At 42.8% G+C, this 12,656-nt stretch overlaps 1 protein-coding gene across 2 annotated transcripts; it reads left to right on the top strand.

Annotated features, from left to right (window-relative positions):
• Positions 1 to 79: 79 nt before the first annotated feature.
• LOC121566241 (cilia- and flagella-associated protein 221) lies at positions 80 to 11,539 on the top strand (the record flags this gene model as incomplete). Of its 2 annotated transcripts, none has more annotated exon segments than XM_045226767.1 (16): positions 80 to 212; positions 529 to 640; positions 1,799 to 1,886; positions 3,730 to 3,819; positions 3,966 to 4,061; positions 5,831 to 5,918; positions 6,096 to 6,193; positions 6,359 to 6,439; positions 6,610 to 6,717; positions 7,418 to 7,579; positions 8,151 to 8,309; positions 8,464 to 8,564; positions 9,810 to 9,905; positions 9,996 to 10,082; positions 10,582 to 10,641; positions 11,124 to 11,539. In XM_045226767.1, coding segments are annotated over 16 exon segments (1,695 nt in total), but the record flags the coding sequence as incomplete, so codon positions are not given.
• Positions 11,540 to 12,656: the final 1,117 nt, after the last annotated feature.

Genomic DNA, 12,656 nt, shown 5'->3' with positions numbered 1-12,656 from the left:
TACTATGATGTAGATAATGAGGTAATCATATGAATATGAACATATCTGGTGTGTGATTGGTATTGTGTGATTTCAATAGACTGTAAGGGAGAAAAGAGAGAGTGATGTGAAGCTGAGCCTGAAGACTGCAGTTGATGTGTCCACCCCTGCTGGAGTGGCCAAGATACTGATACAACAGACTGATAAACTGAGCTCTAAAGACCTGAGGGAAGGTACCTGGACAAGTTTCACACCAGTAATCAACTTTCACACCATTAATCAACTTTCACATAAGTAATGAACTTCCACACAAGTAATCAACATACATTAGATTTTCTCTAAGAGATAAAGGAGTGTCATTCAATATTCACTTAATGTAAAGAGGGGAGAAACCAGGTTTGTTGGATGACTTGTTTGCTAGTATGACTGAAAGCTAACTCAGATGATTCAACGTCTGGAATGCTTAATTCATTGCCGTTTAGGTCTGCCGTGGACTGTATTTGCTGTTACTAAGTTACATATATATATATATATATTTTTACAATTCAGCCATGATGTCCCAACCTAAGCTGGGCCTCCAGACGAGACAGATGAAGGAGGCGTTCTTTGAGACCAGGATTCGACAGGACATCCAGGAGGAGAGAGCCAATCATCTCAGATGGTGAGGATCCATAATTTACTCACATTAATAGTCATATAGAGTGCATTCGGAAAGTATTCAGACCCATTGACTTTTTCCACATTTTGTTACATTACAAAATGTATGAAATTGTTTTTTTTCTTCATCAATCTACACACAATACCCCATAATGACAAAGCAAAAACAGGTTTGTAGAAATTTTTGCAAATGTATTAAATATACAAATACAAAATATCAAATTTACCTAAGTATTCAGACCCTTTACTCAGTACTTTGTTGAAGCACCTTTGGCAGCGATTACAGCCTCAATTTTTCTTGGGTATGACGCTACAAGCGTGGCACACCTGCGCCAGGTCGCAGTTGTAAATGAGAACTTGTTCTCAACTGGCTTACCTGGTTAAATAAAGGTTAAATAAAAATAAAACAATTTGGAGATTTTCTCCCATTCTTCTCTGCAGATCCTCTCAGATCCTCTCAAGCAGTCATGTGCCTTTTTACTGAGGAGTGGCTTCAGTCTGGCCACTCTACCATAAAGGCCTGATTGGTGGAGTGCTGCAGAGATGGTTGTCCTTCTGGAAGGTTCTCCCTTCTCCACAGAGGAACTCTGGAGCTCTGTGAGAGTGACAATCGGGTTCTTGGTCACCTCCCTGACCAAGGCCCTTCTTCCATGATTGCTCAGTTTGGCCGGGCGGAAGGCTCTAGGAAGAGTCTTGGTGGTTCCAAACTTCTTCCATTTAAGAATGATGGAGGCCACTGTGTTCAAATCATGTCCAATCAATTGAATTTACCACAGGTGGACTCCAATCAAGTTGTAGAAACATCTCAAGGATGATCAATGGAAACAGAATGCACCTGAGCTCAATTTCGAGTCTCATAGTAAAGGGTCTGAATACTTATGTAAATAAGGTAGTTTTGTTTTACAATACATTTGGAAACATTTCTAAAAACCTGTTTTCGCTTTGCCACTATGGCATATTGTGTGTAGATTGATGAGGGGGGAAAAAATCATTTAATCAATTTTAGAAAAAGGCTGTAACGTAACAAAATGTGGAAAAAGTCAAGGGGTCTGAATACGTTCCAAAGGCACTGTAGATTATCATATCTATGATGATGTACTAAATGTCATAGGTCACTCATACTGTACTGTAGATAAATGTTGAAGGATTATTTTTGATAAAGGCAAGTTCACCTTGGGATGGACCCTGTCTCGGCACAGACCAAAATGCAGCTTTTGGAGGAGAGAGATGTTGCAGATTATGAATATATGGTAAGATTTGTAACTTATCATGATAGTCATAATAATCATAAAACACTGTTGCTGTATGTTGTATTTCCAACATGTTTCATGTTTCCCTCTGCTCTGGCTTAGTTCTCATCACTTGTGCAGCAATCTGGGCAACCAGTTTTTCTCCGGTTTGCATACCATATTGTAACTATGTTTTAAATACACTACATGACCAAAACTATGTGGACACCTGCTTGTCAAACATCTCATTCCAAAATCATAGGCATTAATATGGAGTTTGTCCCCCCTTTGCTGCTATAACAGCCTCCACTCTTCTGGGAAGGCTTTCCACTAGATGTTGGAACATTGCTGCGGGGACTTGCTTCCATTCAGCCATGAGCATAAGTGAGGTCGGGCACTGATGTTGTGCGATTAGGCCTGGCTCGCAGTCGGCGTTCCAATTCATCCCAAAGGTGTTCGATGGGGTTGAGGTCAGGGCTCTGTGCAGGCTAGTCAAATTCTTCCACACCGATCTTGATTTCTGTATGGACCTCGCTTTGTGCGCAGGGGCATTGTCATGCTGAAACAGGAAAGGGCCTTCCCCAAACTGTTGCCAAAAAGTTGGAAGCACAGAATCGTCTAGAATGGCATTGTATGCTGTAGCATTAAGATTTCCCTTCACTGGAACTAAGGGGCCTAGCCCGAACCATGAAAAACAGCCCCAGACCATTATTCCTCCTTCATTAAACTTTACAGTTGCCACTATGCATTGGGGCAGGTAGTGTTTTCCTGGCATCCACCGAACCCATATTCGTCCGTCGGACTGCCAGATGGTTAGCATGATTCATCACACCAGAGAATGCGTTTCCACTGCTCCAGAGTCCAATGGCGGTGGGCTTTACACCACTCCAGCCGACACTTGGCGTTGCTTCCAGAGGCAGTTTGGAACTCGGTAGTGAGTGTTGCAACCGAGGACAGACCATTTTTACGCGCTACGCACTTCAGCACCCGGCAGTCCCGTTCAGTGAGCTTGTGTTGCCTACACTTCATGGCTGAGCCATTGTTGCTCCTAGACGTTTCCACTTCACAATAACAGCACTTACAGTTGACCGGTGCTGCTCTAGCAGGGCAGACATTTGACGAAGTGACTTGTTGGAAAGGTGGCCTCCTATGACGGTGCCACATTGAAAGTCACTGAGCTCTTCAATAAGTCGATTTTATACAACGGGTGTGGCTGAAATAGACAAATCCACTAATTTGAAGGGGTGTCCACATACTTTTGTATATATAGTGTATTATGCTCTCCTTAATATATCGTAAAGTCAGGCTGTGCAACTATATTTGACTTTTATTGAGACCGGCCAGTAAATGTATAAATCCAACCATTGTAACTTTACATGACACTTTACTTTACATGAGCTGCTGCTATTGCTGTTTCTTCTAAAGGGGAACAGATGACAGATCTCTCCCAGGACACTTAACAGCACTTCCTCTCCCCTCTCTCTGTTTATTGGCTGTATTTACACACTCTGCTCTTTACAAGCCGCCATTGTTTTTAGAGAGGCCAACCACTCCACTTGGTGATTGGATAAACTCCTTTCATGTGTCTTCTCTGGAATCTGGAGCTCAGGCCAGAAACCAAAATAGCCTTTACACCTCTTCCGTGTGCTGGTCTGTGTTTCATACGTTTGTGTAACAGAGGTTGTTTGGTGACCATGCTAGTGTGATAATCAGTAACCTTACCTGAGACTTGAAGAGTTGCATTGGCTCCCCGAGCAAATGCCTAGGCTTTGGCTTAGTGGGCTAATGCATTCTCCCGGGATTGATCCCTGTTAGTCACACTTGCTCGTATTCTGAACATGACGAACATCCGTCTTAATTCCAGGTTAGAAAAGGAGAGGTGAGGAAGGAGAGGGACTTTGCTAGAGATCAACCTAAGCTCTCTACCAGACGTGTCCTGCATAACACAGGCCAGGTAAGCATGTCGAAGTCAAAACAGACCTGTTTGCCTAAAATGGCGTTCAACGGAGTGCATATTGCTTTTTTTACTCGAGTAGGAGAGCTGCTTGTATCTATTTCTTTTTTCAAAATCAAAATGTCTGTTCTGTTTGTACCTTCCAGGCATCGATGGGCACGCCTTCCTTTCGCATTTACTCCAGCAGTCATCTGGAGATCAGGCAGAGAGCTCTGAGGCTCTTCCAGCAGGTAGCCCGCAAGGTACAGTACTTAGCCCTCTCATTTTCACTCCATTGGCCTTAGGTTTGGCCCTATAGGTATAGAGTGCCTCATTCCAGCCCACTCAACACAATGGTTTCACTCACAAACCACAATTCAAAACCCTGTGAGGCAGTGTGTAAACTCTCTTTGATAACGATCTTAAGCCATGTCATAAGATGGTGTAGTAGTAGTTTTGTAGTGGGGCACAGTCCAGTCTAATGAAAGTAGTAAGAAGCTAAGAATGGACATTCCCTGTAGTATGTCTGGGATGGGAATTCCTGAGGTCAGCTATAGTTAATGAAGTAGCATACATTTTACTACATTCAATCAAATGCCAAACTGTAAAACCACTATGTTATTCAATACCTCATAGGCAGTTGGAAAGCTGACAATGTCTAAGTTCTGGTTCTCTTTAACCTCTTAAGGATCTGACCGTTTTTTTCAATTGTCGTCTAGAATGACATACCCAAATCTAACTGCCTGTAGCTCAGGACCTGAAGCAAGGTTATGCATATTCTTGATACCATTTGAAAGGAAACACTGAAGTTTGTGGACATGTGAAATTAATGTGGGAGAATATAACACATTAGATCTGGTAAAAGATAATACAAACAAAAAATCATGTTTTTTTGTGGGTTTTTTGTTCCATCATCTTTGAAATGCAAGAGAAAGGCCACAATATAATATTGCAGTTTAGGCCCAATTTAGATTTTGGCCACTAGATGGCAGCAGTGTGTGTGCAAAGTTTCAGAGTGATCCAGTGAATCATTGCAATACTGGACTATTTATTATAATTAATTTTTTTTGTTGGTCATTTAGCAGACGCTCTTATCCAGAGCGACTTACAGGAGCAATTAGGGTTAAGTGCCTTGCTCAAGGGCACATCGACAGATTTTTCACCTAGTCGGCTCGGGGATTAGAACCAGCGACCTTTCGGTTACTGGCACAACGCTCTTAACCACTAAGCTACCTGCCGCCCACTATTTTGTATAAAGTCTGCACAAACTTGCCGAATTGGTCAATTGATACATTTTCAAGTACATAACTATAGAGAACATACAAAAATGATATGGTAGTGCAAAATGTAAGTTTACATACTCCCAGGAATGTCATACATGATGGATCATTAGCTTATACACTAACTTTCACACATCTAGATGGCCGGGCGGGGTGGGTGTGGAGCCAAAGACAGCAGGGGTTCAAACTGTAGAACCCAGTTCCTACATTTGAATATAAAAATAGATTTTATCAAACAAAACTATGCTACATTTTATCTCTGGGACCCTTAGGATGACAAATCAGAACAAGATTACTGAATTTAAGTACATTCTTTACCTTCAGAGGTGAATGTATCAAACCAGTTGCCGTGATAAGTATTTTGTTGTTGTGCACTCTCCTCAAACAATAGCATGGTATTTCTTCACTGTAATAGCTACTGTAAAATGGACAGTGCAGTTAGATTAACAAGAATTGAAGCTTTCTGCCCATATAAAACAGGTCTATGTCCTGGAAAGTTTGCTAATCACATTAGCGCACGTTAGCTCAACCGTCCCGTATACGGGACACCGATCCTGTAGAGCTCTTTAATATCATATTTCTCCCAATGCATACCTGAAAATATTTGTTGTTGTTGTGTATTTATATCATTCTCTATTTGAGCAAGAAAGATGTACTGTAACAGATTTCATACAGCACAAAGGTTTTACTTATAAACATGCATAACCTTTCCAAACAACACGACTTCTAAGTGAGTGCACCATGTGTTTCAGGTGGTGATTCGATGTCGTATGAACAACAGACTTGTCTCGTTGAGGCAGCTGACTCAAAGCTTGAAGCGCCTGTCCAAAGGAGTAAGAGGTATTGCACAGTTGAGACCCCACAGGGCAAAAATGTTCTCTATGCTCAAAATACAAACCTGAACGACGCAGCACACACATTTGTGGCTCCAAAATAAAAATCTATCTTAAAGTTATTTTACCTCCAAGTCGTTGTGATGTTGGAAGCAAGCAAGATGCATGCATTTTTCTGTTTCAGTTGAGGAGGAGACCACTCATCTCCCGAAGATCTCACCAGACAACGTGATTCCTTTCACATTTCCTATCTTCTCTCTTCCATACCAGTCTGATGAACTGGTGAGTGCAGTGCACTTTGATAAAAAAGCCATCTTGTTCTTGCATGGACTGCTTGCAAAGAAGTAACACTGATTTGATTTGCCCAGTAGCTTGTTACAAATTCATTGAAATGATACAGTGAAAACGACCATAACTTACAGTGTTTGCCTTATACTGTATGCCCAGGCTCCCAATGCGTTGGGTGCCGTCCCTGTCAGGCCTATTGAGGTCCTGGTCAAACCACACACTCCATTCTTCAATCTCAAGGTACGTTTACATGAGAGGTCTTTGCCTGAATCAAGAATCATTGGTTGCTTGTACATTGGAGCACTAACAACTAGCTACTTTCTGTCACTGATGATGATGACAGGGATTTTGCTTGTAAATTGTACAGTAACATGCTCACTTCTGTCCCATTACTTGTGTTGTTTTTCAAGGTTCCCCAGCACTACAAGTTAATGGGGTACCAGCCTGTTTCGGCCTTTGAGGCTGCAGCTAGCTACATTCCCCCAACCCAGCCCAGAACGCTATGCACTGGGGCACAGGTGAGCCAAGAGACAACTCACCACCAACACTGTGGGAAGTTTACCTAGGTTGTGTGTGATACACAGATACATTCCTACAAAAACAAATACATCAAAGTCAATCTTTTAAGCCTTTTACGAGATGATATATTAGCGATATAACATAAACAATGACATAAAACAGCAATAACCCTGAGAACTCTGAATGGTTTGATTGATTACTTAATGGTGTCACTATCAGAGACTATGATCTGCTCTGCTCCTCTGACATCCAATAGCATGTGTGCATTTACTCAAACTGATACAGCAATAACCTCATTGTTTATGTAATCAAACCATTATTTTTTAAATGTTCCTATAGTTTCCCATGGTTGACAAGACCATGACAAGACAACCATTAATCACCCTTCTCCAGAGCTCATGGTCCCCACTTAGCTCCCATGATACAAACACTTACTCAGCTATGGGCAGCTCTCCATATGAACTCTAACAAACTCTTTACCACAACATTACTTATTATTATATGATACTAAACAGAAACATCCTAGAACTATCAGATCTTATCTTAATTTAGGACAACGTCAAATAGGATTTTTGTAATTGCAGAACTAGAGCTTCTAATTGATTGGCCCAATCTCATTGATAGGATTCTTGATAGTATATATCTACTCTTGCCAGCATGGCTGTTATACAAGACTGATCAATCTTTTTTATTTTTCAGGATGAACTGTTGCCCAGGGTGATCCGTTCTCCCTCGGGGTGTGCCGTGGCCGAGCCAGAGGGTGAAGAGGATGTGGAGCAGGAGGACGAGTGTCCCAGTCTGAGCTTCACGGCCCCAGCCGCCCTGCTGAAGCCCCCCTATGCACACCCCCTCAGAATCTTTGTAAGGCAATATCACAGAATATGATAGAACACATTTATTTATATACAGTATCTCAGTGGAGGCTGGTGGGAGGAGCGATAGGAGAACGGGCTCATTGTAATGGCTGGAATGGAATTAATGGAACGGTATCAAACATATGGAAACCACATGTTTGACTCCATTCCAATAATTCCAATCCAGCCATTACAATGAGCCTGTCCTCCTATTACTCCTCCCACCAGCCTCCACTGTTGTATATATAAATGTGTTCTATCATATTCTACAGTATGGGCCACATCTGTCATATCTCTAGTAAATATCTCCAGGCTGTTCATTATAAGGCTGTATACAATAGCTGTAGTCATAATGATTGGTGTTACTATCATGCATAGAGTTGTAAATGTTTTGTTGGAATCTCTGTCCTGATGATTCCCTCAACATCTTTCTCATCCATCAAAGTATTTAGCTGTTCCTCATTCCAATAGTGGAATCATTCATTCACTGGGCCTGATAATATCAATCATTATGAATCATTTTGTACTGATCATTTATACCGTTCATGTTCCATGTTGGACTTTGTTCTGCTCTGTAGAACCCAGCCCCCGGTCTCCATGCCTTCAAAGCGGACCCTCTCTACCTAGAGTGTGACCTGGAGTTCCACCTGTGTCCACTGCCCCGGTACACCATTCCAAAGCCCTCTGTGTTTGGAATGCACACCCCCAGCACTCAGAAGACATTTTTGGACCGAACAGTAAGCCTCTTTCATATCAACAGGAGTTATTAAGCAAAATATAATATAATTCCTTGATTGTTCACACAATGTGGACATTTGTGGGAATTGGGACTAAAGTCAAAGCCGTTTTTACAACAATTACACTGTGTTCTTTATCCTGATCAAATTGCAGGATGTGATCCGAGGCGTGATGACCTGGAAGAAGTTCCCATCGGCTGCCCTAGCCGCTCTGGCCAACACTCCCACACTCACCAGTAGCTGGGCCCCGCGCATGTAAAGATCCAGTAACACAGACTTTACAGGGCTGTCTACCATTCACATTACACATACAGCTGCGTAAAGTGACAGCTAAATTGACAGTGTCTAATGATCATGATGTACTAACTCATCTATACTATGTGTTCTTGAGCGAACAGTACAAAGTATAGACTGTTCTTCTTCACACACAACTGAACACTTGTCTTATGAGCTCATCTTGTTTGACCAGCTCACAGCCGAGGTGTTGTGGTACTGGGAAGCTATGGATAGGTAGATAGCACAGGAGGTTGGTGGCACCTTAATTGGGGAGAACGGGCTCGTGGGAATTACAGGAGTACAATAAATGGAATGGGATCAAATACATCAAACATATGGTTTCCAGGTGTTTGATGCCATTCCATTTGCTCCGTTCCTGCCATTATTATGAGCCGTTCTCCCCTCAGCAGCCTCCTGTGGGAGATAGTTAGTTAGGATTGTTTTTGCTATTATGTTCAGATTTTCCATTGATTGCATAGAGCTTCAATTAAGGCACCACACGCAACCAGTAAGTTGCAACGCAGCACTTAAAAACCTCTTGCCCTTCCTCAGAGCATTTGACTTGACGAATGTGTAAACCCTTATGCTCCTCAGGAAGTACACTGTAGGTTATAGGTCATCCACAAACTTCCTCCAGCTGGCTCAGTGTGTTTGTGTGTGTCCACTTCTTGCAAGGATGTTCTTGCTGGCTTCATCTCTGCCTCCAGATCATTTGAATGGCTCAGGCTAAGCTGTAGCACATTAGCTACAGGTCCAGACCATCGCAAGTCTCACAGACAGACTTATGAATGGAAACACAGTGATTTACTTAATATTTACAGGGTGAGGTGGGGGGGGGGCAGGACTCTGTTCCCTTGTCTAAGATCTATGGCCATGGTGCAGACTCCTCTCTGGAATCCATTCCAACACCAGGGTTACTAAGAGCCAGCGCTATATCCTCTGCTTTGTTGAAGTAGTGTCCAAACAAGTCCAAGTGAAATGTTGCCTATAAAGTTTAGGTAGGCCTCTACAACAAACCATAGGGCTGCCTAGTCATCTGACGTGAAGATATTGCAAACATCAACAGAATGTTAGCCTGTATGTTTATACTCAGTGGTACAACATGGGCTGAAATTGTGTTACCTGTATAAATAAAGTTGAGATAATAGAGTTGAGTCAGTCAATGTACCAGTCCTGTAATGGCCTCCGAGTCTTTACCACCTGACCGTGTGTGTGTTCCAGCAGGTCTGACCCCTTCAACAGTGACATTCTGCCCACCATGGCGCCCACAGCTCTGAATGGCCTTCCAGAAGATATGACAGAGGAGCTACTGGATGGACAGTAAGCACTAACACACACTGACAGACAAACTGACTGAAAGTAACAGGAATCCATTTTAGAGGTTTGTATTACTGACATGTGTTTTACCAGGTTTGAAAGCATGGGAATCTCTCTCACGACTGAGATGATCCGAGCCGAGTTTCCCCTGCCAGAGAATGTACCTAAAGATGACAGCAGGTATACTGTTCACACGCACGAACAAACACACACACACTGCAGGACCAGGAGCATCATGCATCTGTGTTTGCACTAAATTAAACTCTAATCCCTATGAGGAATACTGGCATTTAATTTAGCCTACAACTCAATCGGTGTCTTCCCTTGAGTCCTTGCCAATTGTCATCAATCAATAACTTGAATTAGCATTCATGTGATGCACTCCATTTTCTGTTGCTTCCATCATGTTTGGTTTGTCATTGTCTCATTACTTCTATTGATGGTGGGCATATTAATTGTTTGTAATTCGATTTGTCAAAAATCAAATTATAATCAAATGATCTCTTCTAATTTGGCTCAAATAATGAAGTTACATCAGCATGATGCAGAGATAATCAAGAGATCCAGAATTATAATTCTGTTGCTGTACTACTGCCTCCTTCTGGCCAGGTTGGGGTTGTAAAAGAGAATGTTATATAAAAGGTGGAGATAACAACAGCTCATTGTGCTTCTCCACTAGTTCCCTGAGTCCCTGTAAAACTCCCCAGATGATGCCTCTGAGTACAGCCAATACCTCCAGGTGAACACAACACTGTTCCCTTCCCATCCACTCAGCATCTGGTGGTAGCATCAACTACTATCACACAGACACACACACACACAGTCTTGCGGAGCTAACCTTGTGGGGACATACAATTCAGTCCCATTCAAAATCCTATTTTCCCTAACACTAAACCTAACCCGTACCCTTACCCTAACCTTAACCCAAAAACCTAACCTTAACCCTAGCTCCTAACCCTAACTCCTAACCCTAAACCTAATTCTAACACTAATTCTAACCTTAACCTTAAACCCCCTAGAAATAGCATTTGACCTTGTGGGGACTAACAAAATGTCCCCAGTTGGTCAAATTTTTCTTGATTTACTATCCTTGTGGGGACAAGTATAGTTAAACACGTCCACACACGCACACACTTTATGATTCTTTCTCTTTCTAATCAAAACAAGAACAATAGGTATGATTATTCATATTTGTATAACTTTTACTCATAACTTCTACAGGGAATCAAGAGAGCAGCAGCTGGAGTTATTTCTGAAGTCTCAGACCAATAGACTTGGTGCCAAGGTGATGGCGCGACTCAACCACCTGAATATTGTGGGAAAGGCTAATTCACCCTCTACACCAGAGAATAAATAGTAGTATATTTGGTATGAGGCACTAAGGTTGATGCAGGAAATATCAGATTACAGTACTGATATATTTCATATAATACATTTTACTGTAAAATATGTCATTACGGTAGCTGCTAAGTGCTATTGTATAGTAGCCACACTACTGATTCTGTGCCCATTGTCTTGCATTTGCACTGGCCAATTCATCCAAGGACATTTTCATTTAAAACAGTCTTCATGTACTTTAAAGTTTGGCTTCTTGTTTTATTTAATTAACGACAGGCCTTTCTGGCAAATAAAAGAAATGATGAAGGAATCATTCTAAATGAATATGTCACAGATCCACAGTTGCACTCCACACTGCTCTTTCCCACACCTACGTGAGAATGCTTTTCATTGACTACAGCTCAGCGTTCAACACCATTGTCCCCTACAAGCTCATCACTAAGCTAAGGACCCTGTGATTAAACAACTCCCTCTGCAACTGGACCCTGGACTTCCTGACGGGCCGCCCCAAGGGGGTGAGGGTAGGCTACAACACCTCTGCCACGCTGACCCTCAACACAGAGGCCCCTCAGGGGTGCCTGCTTAGTCTCCTCCTGTACTCCCTCTTCACTCACAACTGCATGGCCGCACATGACTCCAACACCATCATTAAGTTTGCCAACAACACGACGGTGGTAGGCCTGATCACTGACGACGATGAGACAGCCTACAGGGAGGAGGTCAGAGACCCGGCAGTGTGGTGCCAGGACAACAACCTGTCCCTCAACATTAGCAAGACAAAGGAGCTGATCATGGACTAAAGGAAACGGAGGGCTGAGCATGCCCCTATTCACATCGATGGGGCTGTAGTGGAGCGGGTCGAGCGATTCAAGTTCCTCGTGTCCACACATGTCCTCGGTGTCCACACATCACACATCATGGTCCAAACACACCAACACAGTCGTGAAGAGGGCACGACAACTCCTCTTCCCCCTCAGGAGGCTGAAAAGATTTGGCAAAAGGTTCTACAGCTGCACCATTGAGAGCATCTTGACTGGCTGCATCACCGCTTAGTATGGCAACTGCTTGGCATCCGACTGTAAGACGCTTACAGAGGTTACATCACTAGGGCAGAGCTCCCTGCCATCCAGGACCTCTAAACCAGGCGGTGCCATATGTTTGGGGAGTCTCCCACATGCCTTTTGGCAAACACCAAACGTGCTTATTTTTTTCTTGAAGCAATGGCTTTTTTCTGTCCACTCTTCCATAAAGTCCAGCTCTGTGGAGTATATGGCTTATGGACAGATACTCCTATCTCTGCTGTGGAGCTTTGCAGCTCCTTCAGGGTTATCTTTGGTCTCTTTGTTGCCTCTCTGATTAATGCCTTCCTTGCTTGGTCCGTGAGTTTTGGTGGGCGGCCCTCTCTTGGCAGGTTTG

This window comes from Coregonus clupeaformis, chromosome 18 (assembly GCF_020615455.1).
Source record: "Coregonus clupeaformis isolate EN_2021a chromosome 18, ASM2061545v1, whole genome shotgun sequence".
Taxonomy (NCBI): domain Eukaryota; kingdom Metazoa; phylum Chordata; class Actinopteri; order Salmoniformes; family Salmonidae; genus Coregonus; species Coregonus clupeaformis.
The sequence above is the reverse complement of the archived record's forward strand: the minus strand, read 5'-3'. Positions and strand labels throughout refer to the sequence as shown.